The sequence below is a fragment of the Scyliorhinus torazame genome, chromosome 2 (genome assembly GCF_047496885.1).
Source record: "Scyliorhinus torazame isolate Kashiwa2021f chromosome 2, sScyTor2.1, whole genome shotgun sequence".
NCBI lineage: Eukaryota > Metazoa > Chordata > Chondrichthyes > Carcharhiniformes > Scyliorhinidae > Scyliorhinus > Scyliorhinus torazame.
In genome coordinates this window covers 121,014,668-121,031,666 of record NC_092708.1, presented here as the reverse complement: position 1 = coordinate 121,031,666, position 16,999 = coordinate 121,014,668, and the positions used below count along the sequence as shown (strand labels likewise).

Below are 16,999 nucleotides of genomic sequence, written 5' to 3'. Positions count from 1 at the left end.
TCATGTGAATATGCTTAAAAGGTACTTTGAAAGGGAAGGAGAGAAAAAGGAGGTTTTGATGATTCTAACTCAAAGTGACGAACCAAATCCAGATGACTGTGAATTTGACATACCTCAAATTAAATTGGAAAATGAGGATGTTCTTAAAAATTGGAATGAATTGTTAAGTTACCTTCCAGAAGAAAAACAAACTGACCTGAAAGAGTTATTGATATCACATGGGCAAGTTTGTAGAGATAAATTGGGAAGGACTAAAATGGCGATACATGATGTAGATGTGGGAAATGCTGTTCCTATCAAACAACATCCATATAGACTTAACCCTTTAAAATTGGCACAGGTTAACAGAGAGATTGAGAGTATGCTGAAGAATGGCATAATGGAAGTGGGTTGCAGCCAATGGAGCTCACCCATAGTGATGGTACCTAAACCAGACGGTACCCAATGGTTGTGTGTGGACTACAGAAAGGGGAATGCAGTTACAAGAACGGACTCTTATTCTATCTCAGGTTTGAGGGATTGCTTTGAGAAATTGGGACAATCTGCTTTTATTTCCAACTTCCAGACATGGAAAGAACATTTAAAACATCGTATGGAGTTCTTCGATCGACTTCAGGAGGCGGGTTTGGAGATGAGCCTAGCTGAAAGTGAATTTGTAGAAGCCCGAATCACTTTCCTTGCGGAGTTTCCCTTACCTTCAAGACGAAGGTAAACAATGCAATCTCTCAGCATGAATGAATTTGATCGACCCTTTGTGCAAAAGATTTGTGGCGTGATTACTCCACTGATGGAATTGCTGAAGAAACGTAAAAAGATTCAATGGACAGCGGATTTTCAACAGGCATTTGACTGCCTGAAAGCTGTGATCACCAATGATCCTGTATTGGAGAATTGCAAGGGACTCTGTGGTCAGATTGAACTAAAGTATCTGATTCTAAAGAGAAATGCTGAGGAGTAGAGGAATGAATGCATCGTGCAGAGACTTTCTTGTTCAAAGAGACTGTCAATCGAGAAGGATTTCGGTTGGAGGGAGGAGAACAAAGAAAAATGGACTATATTATTATCCCTGTTTGCATGTGTTTTTTTTTAAACAAAAAGGTATATTGTGTACATTTGTTAGTGGATGGTGCAAAAGTGAAAAATGAAACCATCTTGATGTTGATGGTTTATTTTACTTTCTTGGGGGGAGGTGTCATGTGAGAGTACCTTTAAGACATGGATGTTTAAGCAATGTACCTTTAAGAAAACAGTGATGTCAGAGAGTGGGTGGAGCTGAGATCAGATCAGCCATTTTGCAGTTTAGTTTTGCAGTTTGAAAAAGCAGCTTGTGTGTGTCTGTGTGTTTCCAGAGAGCTGCAGTTTGGAGGAAAAAAGCTTGGGAGTGTCCGTGTTTGCAGTGAGCCAGATCTCTGCCATGAAAGACTATCTCTGGATCATTTGGGTGATTTAAACTCATAATAGTAAAGCCTTTAACCTGATGTGATTCTGTTTAAAGGTGTTACATCTCTTGGAAGTTTGAAGGAACATTTTGAGGAATTATTTACTGTTGCAATATTTTCTGCATTATCATTGAAGTAAGGGGTGTTAAGAGATCCAATGTTTATTTACGATGTTAAGTTGAGTTCATGGAATAAACATTGTTTTGTGTTTAAAAACCCACGTGTCCATAATTGTAATCCCACACCTAGGGAACAAGCCGTGTGCTAGGAAAAGCAACAAATACATTAAAGGGAGAGGTTGGTTGAACTCCATGATACATTTTGGGGATCTGAAAATGCCTCGCCCATAACAATAGTTTCAGTGGTTTCTCGAAATAGGCAAGAACATTTGATATAACAGTGAACTTTAATTTATTTAATCATAAAATATTCCTTCCTGAAATTACAGTGCTAAGAAAATTAGAAATCCTAACTATATTCCTGCATTAAGGCAAGATTGAATAGCGGCACCAGTTAAATTTGTGTCTTTGTGGTGCCAAACATCAGACCTGTTGTTTCAATAGCAGGCAAATCAGGGCGTATGGTTTCCAGAAAGTGTTCTAATATTTTTTCCGGAGTTCCTGCCATCACAGTATATCTGGAGAGATGAAGAAATGACTTGATTAATCACAGAAAATGTTGTTTAAATTACTGTGGACTTTCTAATTAACCTCCCGTTAAAAAGGACTGAACAGGTTATCAAGATAATTAAAGAAAGGAATCATTAAAATCAAGATGTTGACTTAGACAGTAATTAGCTGAATTTAATTTGTTCGTATGGTATAAAACATGCTACTGCCATAAATGACATCAAAAATAGAAGCTAATTCAAAATAATGATTAGACAATCCTGGACTAGGTAAAAAGAGCAAGATGTCAAATTCTACACTGTAATTGATCATATCTTAATCACTTCTAATGGAGCTAAATCCCCCACTGCACCGATTGGCTGTCCCTATTCCCCACTATACCGATTGGCTTCATAAACATATTTTGAAGACAGAAGAGGGAACATAGGAAATTAATTTTATCTACCCTCAAGAGTAGTCCCTCTAAAAAGGCCATGATCATTGTTATTTTAAGCTGTGCAGCAAATGCTTTGGAGGGACACAATAAGAAAATAGTCTCCGTTTACATTACCTTTACTTCATCCTCACAGCTCCTTTACCATAATGGTGAAACTGAGGCAGTGATGAACTGAAGAAATGGACAAAATTCTCCCAAGCTTCTGCTAGTGCGTTTGGTTGCAGGTGTGGGGCGAGATTCTCCGACCCCCCGCCGAGTCGGAGAATCGCCGGGGGCTGGCGTGAATCCCGCCCCCGCTGGTTGCCGAAGTCTCCGGCACCGGATATTCGGCGGGGGCGGGAATCGCAGCGCACCGGCTGGCGGGACCCCCGCTCGATTCTCCGGCCCGGATGGGCCGAAGTCCCGCCCGCTAAAATGCCTGTCCCGCCGGCGTAAATTAAACCACCTACCTTACCGGCGGGACAAGGCGGCGCGGGCGGGCTCCGGGGTCCTGGGGGGGGCGCGGGGCGATCTGGCCCCGGGGGGTGCCCCCACGGTGGCCTGGCCCGCGATCGGGGCCCACCGATCCGCGGGTGGGCCTGTGCCGTGGGGGCACTCTTTCCCTTCCGCCTCCGCCACGGTCTCCACCATGGCGGAGGCAGAGGAGACTCCCTCCAATGCGCATGCGTGGGAATGCCGTCAGCGGCCGCTGACGCTCCCGCGCATGCGCCGCCCGGAGATGTCATTTCCGTGCCAGCTGGCGGGGCACCAAAGGCCTTTCCCGCCAGCTGGCGGGGCGGAAATTCGTCCGGCGCCAACCTAGCCCCTTAAGGTTGGGGCTCAGCCCCCAAAGATGCGGAGGACTCCGCACCTTTGGGGAGGCGCGATGCCCGTCTGATTTGCGCCGTTTTGGGCGCCAGTCGGCGGACATCACGCCGTTTCCAGAGAATTTCGCCCGTGATGTGAGAAAATGGCGGAAGGGCCAGAAATTGGTTTCACGCCAGTGTGGAGCTACCAGAGGACAACGTGAACCACATTTGCAACCTGTTAATGGGATGCAGATGAAGGCTGGACCATGACTCCAGATTCTCCATGATGTTGCTGCGAAAACACTCCGGCATGGAATACATTGTACAACGTGACATACAGATGTTCAGAATGTACAACGTGGCATACAGATGTTCGGACTCTTCTGAACAATGCCAAGGGATGGCTCGGAGTTCGGGTTGGAGGCCACCTGCAACCCTGGAAAACCCACAGGAGTGGTCAGGGGTGCTTCTGCAGATGGGCCTTCCAGATTAGATGCCGTGGAGGGGGCCCATCTTCCAACCTCACATTGCTCCCAGAGATGTATCTTCATTTTCTTCAATAGTGGGTCAGTGATGTTGGATGCTTTTTCAATATGGCACCCGGATACTATGGCGGACTACACATCATCCAGGCCTGCCCCGCCACTGAACACGGCGTGAAACACTTAGGTGCATAATTAATTAGGGCGGGGCCAGAAGATTTGCCATATTTTCCCACCAGCTGCTGCAGCAGGAAACCTTCCCGGCCCTGCCAAAACATTTAAGGCTGGATTCTCCCACCCCGCCCGCTGCAAGGAAGCCACGGGCGAGACGTCGACAATGGATTCTCCAGTCGCCGGGCGAATGTGGCCGGAGAATCCCACACTTAGTCTCAAGTTGGGAGAATTCAGTCTAATCTCTCAGGCCTTCACAGAGCACATTGATGCTTGAACAACTCCACCCACATTAGTTCCCAAGGTGTACAAAGTTGGAAAAACCTACTTGTATTGTATTTGTGTGCTTCCCTGATTTGAAGCTCTGTTACCCAATGGGATTTTCTCCAAAACCAATACATCTTGTCCATGTTCTTTAAGTCTTACTGTATTCGCTTCAACATCCTAAAATGCATGGGGATGGTGAAGGGGGAAGGGAAAAAAACTGCCAAATGAATCCTTTTTTTCCAACTGAGAAGTACATCCTAACCGACTGACAAATTTAACTGGTCATTTTTGGCCTTTTAACATTGATCATTTGGGAGTAGCTTGCTACTCTATTACAAGGCATACAAGATGGAGGCAGAATTCTAGATTTGTGAAATTGTTGTAACTGATGCTTCCAGTACAATGCATTGATTTGGGTTTAAACTTAATGAAACAGGTTAGCTACTAAATGGTTAAATATGTTCAAAACTCTTGAAATTTTGCACTGGTGAAAAGATTTGAAAGGATTTTAATTCAGCACACTGTATACTTCTTATAAGATTGCTTTGGATTTATAACAGAATAAGAAAATTTATGGAGCAGACAATAATCCTCCTGCAGATAATGATCAGCATGAATCATTTTTCAGATAGCTGTGCGCTTGCCATTTATTTAATGTCAAATTAGAACATTTTAAAACATCTCAAAACTGCACCATAAAATGTGACAAATTCATAGAGTCATAGATGTTTATAGCATGGAAACAGGCTCTTTGGCTTGTCCATGTCACCCAGTTTCTATCACAAAGCTAGTCCTACCTGCCCGCATTGGGCCCATATCCCTCTATACCCACCCTGTCCATGTAACTGTCTAACTGATTTTTAAAGGAAAAAATTGTACCCGTCTCTACCACTGCCTCTGGCAGCTAATTCCAGATGCTCACCACCAACTGTGTGAAGCAATTCCCCCTCTGGTCTCTTTTGTATCTCTCCCCTCTCACCTTAAACCTATGCCCTCTAGTTTTAGACTCCTCTACCTTTGGGAAAAGATGTTGACTATCTACCTTATCTATGCCCCTCATTATTTTATAAACATCTATAAGATCACCCCTAAGCCCAGCCTATCCAGCCTCTCCTTATAGCTCAGACCATTAAGTCCTGGTAGCAACCTCGTAAATCGCTTCTGCACTCTTTACAGTTTAAGAATATGGGGCGAAATTCTCCCCCAACGGCGGGATGTCCGCCGACTGGCGCCAAAGCCGGCGCCAATCAGACGGGCATCGCGCCGGCCCAAAGGTGCGGAAGGCTCCGCATCTTTGGCGGCCTAGCCCCAACATTGAGGGGCTAGGCCGACGCCGGAGGGATTTCCGCCCCGCCAGCTGGCGGAAATGGCGTTTGTTTCCCCGCCAGCTGGCGCGGAAATGCACGCATGCGTGGGAGCGTCAGCGGCCGCTGTCAGTTTCCCAGCGCATGCGCGGGAGCGTCAGCGGCCGCTGTCAGTTTCCCGCGCATGCGCAGTGGGGAGAGTCTCTTCCGCCTCCGCCATGGTGGAGGCCGTAGCGGAGGCGGAAGGGAAAGAGTGCCCCCACGGCACAGGCCCGCCCGCGGATCGGTGGGCCCCGATCGCGAGCCAGGCCACCGTGGGGGCACCCCCCGGGGTCAGATCGCCCCGCGCCCCCCCCCCAGGACCCCGGAGCCCGCCCACGCCGCCTGGTCCCGCCGGTAAATACCAGGTTTGATTTACGTCGGCGGGACAGGCAATTCCTGGGCGGGACTTCGGCCCATTTGGGCCGGAGAATCCAGCGGGGGGTCCCGCCAACCGGCGCGGCCCGATTCCCGCCCCCGCCCAATCTCCGGGAGCGGAGACTTCGGCGGGGGCGGGATTCACGGCGGCCAACGGCCATTCTCCGACCCGGCGGGGGGTCGGAGAATGACGCCCATGCTTCCTATAATAGTGACCAGACTGAACACAGCATTCCATGTGTGGTCTGACTAATGTCTTGTTCAGCACAGGGCTAAATCGCTGGCTTTGAAAGCAGATCAAGGCAGGCCAGCAGCACGGTTCAATTCCCGTAACAGCCTCCCCGAACAGGCGCCGGAATGTGGCGACTAGGGGCTTTTCACAGTAACTTCATTTGAAGCCTACTTGTGACAATAAGCGATTTTCATTTCATTTTCAACTTCAACAAGATGTCCGAACTCCTGTATTCAATATTCTGACCAATAAAACCTAGTATGCTGATTTCCTTCTTCACCACCCTGTCCACCTGTGACTCCACCTACAAGGAGCTATGAATCTGTACCCCTAGATCTCTTTGTTATGTAACTCTCCCCAACTCGCCACCATTAACTGGGTAGGTCCTGCCCTGATTCGACCTACCAAAATGCATCACCTCACATTTATCCAAATTAAACGCCATCTACCATTCATCGGCCCACTGGCCCAATTGATAAAGATCCTGTTGCAATCTTATATAACCTTCTTCACTGTCCACTATGCCACCAATCTTGGTGTCATCTGCAAACTTACTAACCTTGGGCGAAATTCTCCGGTATCGGCGCGATGTCCACCGACTGGCGCCCAAAACGGCGCAAATCAGTCGGGCATCGCGCCGCCCCAAAGGTGCGGAATGCTCCGCATCTTTGGGGGCCGAGCCCCAACCTTAAGGGGCTAGGCCGGCGCCGGATGAATTTCCGCCCCGCCAGCTGGCGGAAAAGGCCTTTGGTGCCCCGCCAGCTGGCGCGGAAATGACATCTCCGGGCGGCGCATGCACGGGAGCGTTAGTGGCCGCTGACGGCATTCCCGCGCATGCGCAGTGGAGGGAGTCTCTTCCGCCTCCGCCATGGTGGAGACCGTGGCGAAGGCGGAAGGGAAAGAGTGCCCCCACGGCACAGGCCCGCCCGCGGATCGGTGGGCCCCGATCGCGGGCCAGGCCACCGTGGGGGCACCCCCCCGGGGCCAGATCACCCCGCACCCCCCCCCAGGACCCCGGAGCCCGCCCGCGCCGCCTTGTCCCGCCGGTAAGGTAGGTGATTTAATCAATGCCGCCGGGACTTCGGCCCATTCGGGCCGGAGAATCGCGGGGGGGGGCCCGCCAACCGCCGCAGCACGATTCCCGCCCCCGCCGAATATCTGGTGCCGGAGAATTCGGCAAGCGGAGGGGGCGGGATTCACGCCAGCCCCCGGCGATTCTCCGACCCGGCCGGGGGAAGCGGAGAATCTCGCCCCATATCTCCTACATTCTCATCCAAATCATGAATATATATAACAAATAACAATGGACCTAGCAGCAATCCCTGAGGCACACCACTGGTCACAGGCCTCCAGTTTGAAAAACAACCACCCTTTGGCTTTGGTCGCCAAGCCAATTTTGTATCCAATTGACTACCTCACCCTGGATTCCGTGAGATTTAACCTTTTTCAACAACCTACCATGCGGAACCTTGTCACGGGCCTTTCTAAAGTCCATATAGACTACGTTGACTGCACTGCCCTTCTTGGTTACCCCTTCAAAAAACTCAATCAAATTGGTGAGACATGACTTTCTCCTTACAAAGCCATGCTGACTTTCACTAATTAGCCCTTGCCTGTCTAAATGCCTGTCGATCCTGTCCCTCAGAATACCTTCTAACAATTTACCCACTAGAGAAGTAAGGCTAACCGGTCTGTAGTTCCCAGGCTTATCCCTACAGCCCTTCCTTTTAAAAAAAATTTAGAGTACCCAAATATTTTTTTTTCAATTAAGCGGCAATTTAGCCTGGCCAATCCACCTAACCTGCACATCTTTTGGGTTGTGGGGTTAAAACCCACGCAGATATGGGGAGAATGTGCAAACTCCACATGGGCAGTGACTCAGGGCCAGGATTCGGACCCGGGTCCTCAGTGTCACAGTGCTAACCACTGCGCCACATGCCGCCCTTCTAAAACAAGGGGACAACATTTGCTACCCTCCAATCTTCAGGCATGTCTCCTGTCACTGTCGATGATTCAAATATCTCAGCTAGGAGCCCGGCAATTTCCTCCCTAGCCTCCCACAACTTCCTGGGATACATTTCATCAGGCCCCGGGGATTTATCTATCTTGATGCACTTTAATACCTCCAGCACCTCCTTCTCTGTAATATGTACACTCCTTAAGATATCACTTTTTATTTCCCCATTAAATTTATTCCATGGTATCGATTGATATAAACATAGGCAGGACAGGTTCCCCAAACCCGAACCCCCAACAACCCCCCCCCCCCGCCGCGCGCCAACTGATCATGGATGGGAAACCGCTCCCCCCCCCCCCGTGCCAACTGATCAGTTATGGGAAGCACAGAAGGTAATGGAATAACTGAATCAATAAAGAGCACTGGGAAATCAAAGTGGCGTTAAGCACACCTCATAAACATTGGCTGGGATTTGGGTTGGATCCAAACGGGATCTTCCCATCCCTCCAAAGCTGACGAAGTTTTTGCATGGCAGGCAACCCACCATGGGCGAATTTCAGCAGGACTGGAAGATTCCACCAACGGAAGGGCTGGAAACTCAAGACCAAAATTAGAAATCTTTATGTTTACTTACTTTTTAAGTCATGTATTTTAGTTTTGCATGATTTCTGCATTGGTATAATAGAGTTCTAAATACAATGGTAAGAATTTTCACCGAACTACTGGAGTAGAACGTTGGCAATGTGGGTTGAGTGTTCATTATTGGAAATCACTTAATCTTCTTTTCCATTGAAATCATATATGCCTTCTTAAATTTTCCCTCTATTTTTTGTTAAATTATATCTGGCGCAAAGTTTAAAATAATTCTGGGGCAAGCTTCTCTCCTGACAAAATTCTTATTCATTATATATTGTCTTGTATTCACTAAATATTTAAAAACAAACTTACAGTTGCTTGATACTGTAAAGTACATTCAGTCTTGCCTGAACAGTTTGTTCATTTTTCAAAGAGTTATTGAAAGTACTTTAATAACAATGGACCAATCTCTCCCCAACATGGTCAGCATTCCAAACCATTGTGCTATTCCTTTATGCCTTTCGAACAGAATTACAATAATCTACAATTTTATTTTAAAACTTGGGAGATGATTTTTTTGGAGCAAAACATGAACTCTGTTGCTGTAAAATACTCAGGGGAAGCATCAGGGAAATTTCTTCCGTTGGAAACCGTATGCCAAAATAAAAATGCATTGTTCCTGGAAACCAGTGTTACGACGTTCAGCAAGAATGCTTTCAAATAACGTGGGCATTCTATCCACAATGGGTTCATTACTGAAATTATGTAACATCATGGTTAATAATTTCCTGAATCTTTCAGAACATGTGATTGCATTTTCCAAATGCCACATGAAACACCTGTATGCCAAAATAAAAACTTATTAAAAACTAATAACTTTTCAGTCAATATGATTCTGAACGCATGCATGTATCAGAAAGCCTCTTACTCGAAGGATTCTGTTAAAATCTTCTTTATCGACCCGTAGAAAATGACAATTATCTTCACGAAGCACTATGGAGGCTGCTCTTGGAGCATTGTTCACCAGAGCCAACTTCCCAAAATCATCCCCTTCATGTAATGTACAGACCACTCCCTGCAATAATAGGTCAGAATAATGTAATTTGAGCCAAACAACTTACAAACCTTCATTGTTATTGCCTGTAATAACTTCTTTCTTGAATTCCTTTATACATAATGATAGGATGCCTTAAATACCTAGTAAATCATGATGTGAAAGTATGAAGTTCATTTACATTTTAATTGCTACAGGGAATTAAAATGATTATAAATCTACTACAGTTAATTATATACAAGATGGGCATGAACAAGATTGTACACATCTTCTCAGTTTTAATAGATATAAAAAAATTCAAAATATAACATCCCAGAAACAATTTGTATGACCTTGATGAGTGTTCACTTAATCTTGTTTCAATATTCCTAGAATCATAATTGTGCAGGTCTGTGATTCCTCACAACCACTATAAAAGTTGATGAATTGAAAGTTGTACCTTGCCATAGATAACAACATTCACTGTGCCCTTGAGGATAATATACCATGAAGTGCCCTCTTCTCCTTGATTAAACACTGTAAATATGAAAGCAACAATCATCCTATTTCAGCTGCACAAAACTGTCAAGGCAGTTCACTTTTAACATGCTAAACTGAAAATGTTAAGAAGTGTATACTCATTTGGTCTGCTGATTAATCAGTATATGTCAATGCTTAATCACTTGCGTATTTATCACCTCTATATGAATCTACTAATTAAATTTTGAGATGTATGCAATATTAATATTGGATTGATGTCATTTTTCAAACCTGTTTATAAAAGATTAGATGACAAAAGGTCATCCACCTGAAACATTCTCACTCCATAGATGCTGCCACACTAAAGTATTTCCAGCATTTTTTTGATTTTATTTATGATTAGCTGACCATACATTTACATCACATCTTGCAGATTGATATTCTACTGAACTCCGTCAAACTATGCATTAGGTGACCACCTTGGTTATTTTGCTTGTAAAACTTGGCCTAGTCTTTTTTGCTTTCCTTTCAGATACAGGTCTAACATTTGTTCTCTAAAACTGTTTGGACTGGTTCTATACTTACAAACTGTCCCCGCTTTGGCATGAGATTCAAATATCAAAACACCAGCAAGCTCTCGTTTTACCTAGAAATGAACCAAGTTAAAAAAAAAACATTGAAAGACTCAAAATCCAGACAAGCGCTAGTTTTATTTAGCTGATTTTTAAAACAGCATTAAACACCTACATTTGAAAAAAATCTACTAGTTAACTTTGTTATCCGGTACTCTAACAACCTGAATTCTCTAACAGCAATTTCTGATGTTCCCCTAATAAGAGTCGTTGCTTTACTTTATAGTAATTATACATTTATCTGGAACCCACAGACTGTATCATCCTATATTTTATGTTTTAACGTCCCAAAGATTAGAAATTATAAGAATACAGTTCTTCTTGACTACTACTAATTCAGAATTAAATTAGATATTTTGTTTTTATGGCAGAGATGGGAGGAAGAGGTCTGTAAAAAAACAAAGCTCCAGTGAGTGCAATATTTCAACTCTTGGTCCACCATTGAATTTGGACTGTTTCGCAACCTCAAAGTATTCCCGATTTAAACACAATTTCTCGGAATAACCAGCTTACAGAATTCATTAGGGAATGAAACCAACTTATCAAGTTGCTGAAACGTAGAAAATAGAAGCGGGGGAAGCCATTCGGTTATATGGAAATGGAAAGGGATAATATGCGCTCAACACTTCAAACAGAACTGCTCTTTTATTTCAATAATTCACAGTCATCAGTTCCTGATGTAGGTCCAGACGGGTGGGGAAAACAACTTTACCGGGAGCTGGTGAGAAAGCTGAGCCCTCTTCAGTTAATAGTGCTCACCTCACGGAATGTGAGTGTCTAGAAATCAAGACATTAAGGTCTGCTGCCAGGCTGAAAATAAACCTTTAAAAGTTCACATTGAACTGATAAGGACAAATGTAACCAGGACATCTCCACAATAAACTATGAAGGAGATGGAAAAGGAAGGAAGAGATGAGGAGAAAGAAAGAAAACCAAGTGACAAAGTATAGAACTTGAACCATTCTTTAAAGTTTTATATTTAAAGAGGTGCACATTACAAGTGTAAACCGCCTAACACAACCTAGTTAAAGCAAATTACTACGGATGCTGGAATCTGGGGCGTCATTCTCCGACCCCCCAGCGCGTCGGAGAATGGCCGTTGGCCGCCGTGAATCCCGCCCCCGCCGGTTGCCGAAGTCTCCCATACCGGATATTCGGCGGGGGCGGGAATCAGGCCGCGCCGGTTGGCGGGCCCCCCCGCTCGATTCTCCGGCCCGGATGGACCGAAGTCCCGCCGAGAAATTGCCTGTCCCGCCAGTGTAAATTAAAGTAGGTATTTACCGGCGGGACAAGGCGGCGTGGACGGGCTCCGGGGCCCTGGGGGGGGGCGCGGGGCGATCTGACCCCGGGGGGTGCCCCCACGGTGGCCTGGCCCGCGATCGGGGCCCACCGATCCGCGGGCGGGCCTGTGCCGTGGGGGCAGTCTTTCCCTTCCGCCTCCGCAACGGCCTCCACCATGGCGGAGGCGGAAGAGACTCTCCCCACTGCGCATGCGCGGGAAACTGTCAGCGGCCGCTGACACTCCCGCGCATGCGCCGCCCGGGGATGTCATTTCCGCGCCAGCTGGCGGGGCAACAAAGGCCGTTTCCGCTAGCTGGCAGGGCGGAAATCCCTCCGGCGCCGGCCTAGCCCCTCAATGTTGGGGCTCGGCCCGCAAAGATGCGGAGCATTCCGCACCTTTGGGGCGGCGCGATGCCCGTCTGATTGGAGCCGTTTTGGGCGCCAGTCGGCGGACATCGCGCCGTTGGGGGAGAATTACGCCCCAAAAACAGAAGAGGAAATGCTGGAAAATCTCAGCAGTTCTCGCAACATCTGTAAGGAGAGAAAAGAGCTAACGTTTCGAGTCCGATGACTTTGTCAAGGCTCATCGGACTCGAAACGTTAGCTCTTTTCTCTCGCTACAGATGCTGCCAGACCTGCTGAGATTTTCCAGCATTTTCTCTTTCGTAACACCTGGGCTGTAGGTAATTCTGGCTATGCCAGCATTTATTGCCCATCCCTAATTACCCTCAGGAAGATGGTGGTGAGCTGCCTTCTTGAATCGCCACAGTCCATATGGTGTAAGTACGCCCACAGTGCAGTTAGGGATGGAATTCCAGGATGTTGACTTAGTGACAGTGAAGGAACAGTGATATAATTCCAGGTCTGGAGTGGCTTGAAGGGGTACCCCCAGGTGGTAGTGTTCCCATCTATCTGCCACCCAAGTCTTTCTAGATGGTAGTGGTTGTGGGTTTGGAAGGTTCTACCTCAGGAGCGTTGCAGAGTTCCTGGAGTGGATCTTGTTCAGTTTCTGGTCACTTGTAACTCCCAGGATGCTGATAGTGAGGTACTCAGTGATGACAATTCCATTGCATGTCAAGGAGCGATGGATAGATTCTCTCTTGTTGGAAATGGCTATTACCTGGCACTTGTGTGGCACAAATGCTACTTGCCACTTGCAAACCTAAGCCTGGATATTGTCCAAGTCTTGCTGCATTTTCTTTCTCTCCAGCATTTGTTTCAAGTCAGCAAGGTCAATCAGTAATCTTTCTCACTCATTCTTAAAGTGTACACTATCCCATGAATGATTGTCTACTAACATTCAATGGGTATATTATCTTCAGTATGCCACTGTGCAGAAACGTACTGAAAATATTTGACAAAATAATCCCATATCAATTTCCTCTATAATGTTTCAACAGCCCAGGTACTTTAACAGCCCCTTATTTTCTTCACTTCCCAAGCTAAAGGAAAACATTTCCCATTTTTGCCAGAAGAAGTATTATAGGCAGAATTTCCGCCGAGTCGGAATGACTTGAAGCCCTTTTATAAGAAAAATGGCAGGCGGGTCCTGATTCTGGAGACTCCTGACTGCATTCCTGGAGTTTCCAATTTTCTGGAATGCCTTTTAAGGGTGGATGTCTCCAAATCTTCCTGCCGGCAGGATCTTCTGGTCCTGCCGAAGTCGACGCTGCCGTGGGTTCTTGGTGACACAGATGAGGAAATGGTGCAAATCAGTGGGGCCAGAGATCCCAGGCGGGAGAATCCCCGCAAACGCGCCACGCCGCCCTGACACCGGCGCGAGTTTCTGCCCATTTGACCATTCCGTCAATATCTTCCTGTAACCCAAGACACTCACTTAACCACCTGGCCAATCTTTGTGTCATCTGCAAACTTAACTGATCATACCCCCCACATAGTCAGCTGACTAACAATAGGCGACCCAGCCCAGATCCCTGTGGTATGTCACTGGACACTGGCTTCCAGTCACTAAAGCAGTAGTCTTTCATCACCCCCCCTGTCTCCCACAGCTAAGCCAATTTTGAATCCATCTTATCAAGTTACACTGTATCCCACGTGCATTTGTCATCTTTATAAGTCTCCCATGTGAGATTTGTAAAGGCTTTATTGAAATCCATGTAAACTGCATCAACTGCACTATCCTCATCTACACACTTGCTCAAAAAAAATCAATCAAAGTTGTAGGCATGACCTCCCTCTGGAAAAGTCATTCGGACTATTCCAATCAAACCTTGCCTCTCCAAGTGAAGATGGATTCTCTCCTTCAGAATTTTCTCCACTAGTTTCCGTGACACTGACGTGAGACTCACTGGTCTGCAGCGTGAATGATGGGTGCATACTGTAGGCATCAAGCGGATCGTTCCACAAGTCGTGATGGAAATTCATCAGGCTCATCCTGGTGCTTAGATTCAAAAGTCTAGCCAGATCGTATGTCTGGTGGCCTACTATAGATCTGGACATGGAGAATAAGGTGAAATCCTGTTTGGCACGCCAGATGAACCAGAAGATGTTGCCACCAGCACCACTTCACCCTTGGGAATGGCCTGATCGGTCATGGTCCTGGCTGCTTGTGGACTTTGTGTGACCTTTCCTGAATCACATGTTTTTGGTTGTTGTAGATGCACATTCAAAATGGTTGTAAGCACATACCATGAGTAATATTACAGCTCCCGTGACAATTGAACACATCACAGTGGTACCACACAATGTACACAGTTCCTCCTTGAACACGTCCAAATACTTCTTGACAACATCCTCGGTCACCCTCGTGTGCTTGATCTCATCTGACTTCAATAGAATTTTGCTGAGGCAGTCACGCCCTAGCAAACTAGGCCCCTTCCCTTTGACCACAAGGGGGCATGGCCCTTACTTCTTGACTGTAATACGCAATCTGGACTTCGATATGGACTTCCAATGCCCCAAGCAAAAGGTATGGACTCTCCGATGTAAGTCCGAAGGTTAATCCCGGCCAGAGAAAGAGCTGGCGCTCGGTTAGAGTGCCACGTCGATTTGTAGTCTCTTCACTAATTACGGATGTGGAGGTTCCTGCGTCCACCTCCATCTTGATTTGTTTATCCACAACCGCCACTGTTGTAAAATTAGGCTCTGTTCATGCCTCATTCATATTAAACATGTTGTAAGTGTGCTCCTCTGCCTGCTCCAAGCTTTCCACATGCGTGGCTGCTCGAGGCTTCCTTAAATTAAAATTTTCTTGCGCAGTCTTCGCCTTGTCTTTCGCACCCCTGCATTTCATTGCTAAATGCCCCTTATTGCACCTATGACAAACAGCATCCTGAAACTTGCAATGATTCGTGTACTGTGACCATCCACACCTAAAACACTCCACTCCACTGCTTTCACCTTTCTGCTTGCAGCTTCTTTCTGTACTTGGAGCAGTGCCCCTGTCTAGACACCATCATTAGCCTGCTGAATATGCCTAGCATTGCTGGCAGCCACTTCCATGCCCTGAGAAATTTCCAGAGCCTCTTTACCCAACAACCAATGCCAAATACTGTCCTCGTTAATGCCGCAGACCAGCCAATTAAAGCTAATCGAAAACGGCTCCGAAATCAGTGTACTGAAAGCTGGTGTAATAGTTAGCAACCAATTGACCTGCTTTTCAAAAATAGCTGTTCAAAGATTCAGATTTCATCATCACTGAGGGCTTCGAGTTCTGGTGATTCTGGACCAGAGCAACTAAAACTGCAAATGAAATCTCTCCTGGCTTCGATGGCATGGCCAGATTCCTCATCAACTTATAAATCTTCGCTCCACACACTCAGGAGAATTGAACGCTGCATTGCCTCATCTTCTATTCCATTTGCTAAAAAACGAAATGCTGCAAGTTCTCCAGTCCTCACTTTCTCATCGAATTAATCTATCCCGAACATAACCATGGTGTTGCTCACTTGAAATTCTGTTGAATAAAACTCACAATGAAAACTAGTTACTCACTGAATGCAACCTCGTGTTGCCATGCTGAACATCGAAAAACGCGATTCTTTTCTTGCCGTTTTCTCCTTGTTGTCAAAAGGTATGGTAACTTGAGGAAGGTATGGTAACATGAGGCCACAAAGGAGGTAGTTGAATGTGTTGTTTAAAAGAAGGAACTTCTTCATATAAATAAATAATTAAGTTTAACAATAACAGTAACTCAGCAGAACAGGTCTTGCTTACAGGTCATCCTCTTACGTACTGAAAAGCCCGCCCAAGCTCAGAACCCTCAATAGATGCCAGTAACACAATTACATAGGAGAATGCTTGTAAGGACACTTTTTATGCAAAATGACATTCTGTAACATGAATGAAGGTTACTTTTTAACTACATACTGTCGAAGCGCAAGCACTGTCGAGCACTGCACAGTTAAAGGACACATTCATCACCGGACTAACTTTCTTGTATATAATTAGTTTCAATTCATCATTATCTTCATCTATCTCATGACATGCATTTTGAAAACCCTACCTGTTTGCTTGGGCATTTCACCACGAGTCACTCCTGAAGCACCCATTTATTGGTCCTTGGGAAATCCTGGAATTCATTCACCTATTACTGCTGTTCCAATTCAGCCTTCTGCTGTAATAACCGAAGGCACTTTAATCTCCATTCTGCCTGGTTTGAATCCTTCCATTATATTGGCACTTGTACCCAAGACTTAGAACATTCCTAAATCTGGCAATTATGGAGTCATATTCTTTGTGTTATTGTGCAGTGTTACATTTCTTCCATAAAGTTTGAAGTCTTTCCAGGATTTTTTTCAAGGCCACAGACATCTGTTCCAACAACGTCTCTCTCTTCAAGAGCCAAACCAAGAGCCTGTCCATATGAAACACCTTGGATTAATCCAGCAATTTAAATGCTAGGACAGATCTTGG

General features: G+C 46.0%; 1 protein-coding gene across 7 annotated transcripts in view; it reads right to left on the bottom strand.

Moving 5' to 3' along the window:
- Window positions 1–16,999, bottom strand: part of rapgef4a (Rap guanine nucleotide exchange factor 4a) — a 631,693-nt gene that overhangs the window by 140,701 nt on the left and 473,993 nt on the right. For all 7 annotated transcript variants that reach the window (XM_072476111.1, XM_072476137.1, XM_072476128.1 and 4 more), the window contains 5 exons: window positions 10,797–10,857; window positions 10,192–10,268; window positions 9,627–9,773; window positions 4,274–4,389; window positions 1,988–2,076 (listed from right to left, as the gene is read on the bottom strand). In XM_072476111.1, coding sequence (XP_072332212.1) covers window positions 1,988–2,076; window positions 4,274–4,389; window positions 9,627–9,773; window positions 10,192–10,268; window positions 10,797–10,857 — 490 coding nt within the window. The remainder of the gene's footprint in view (window positions 1–1,987; window positions 2,077–4,273; window positions 4,390–9,626; window positions 9,774–10,191; window positions 10,269–10,796; window positions 10,858–16,999) is intronic.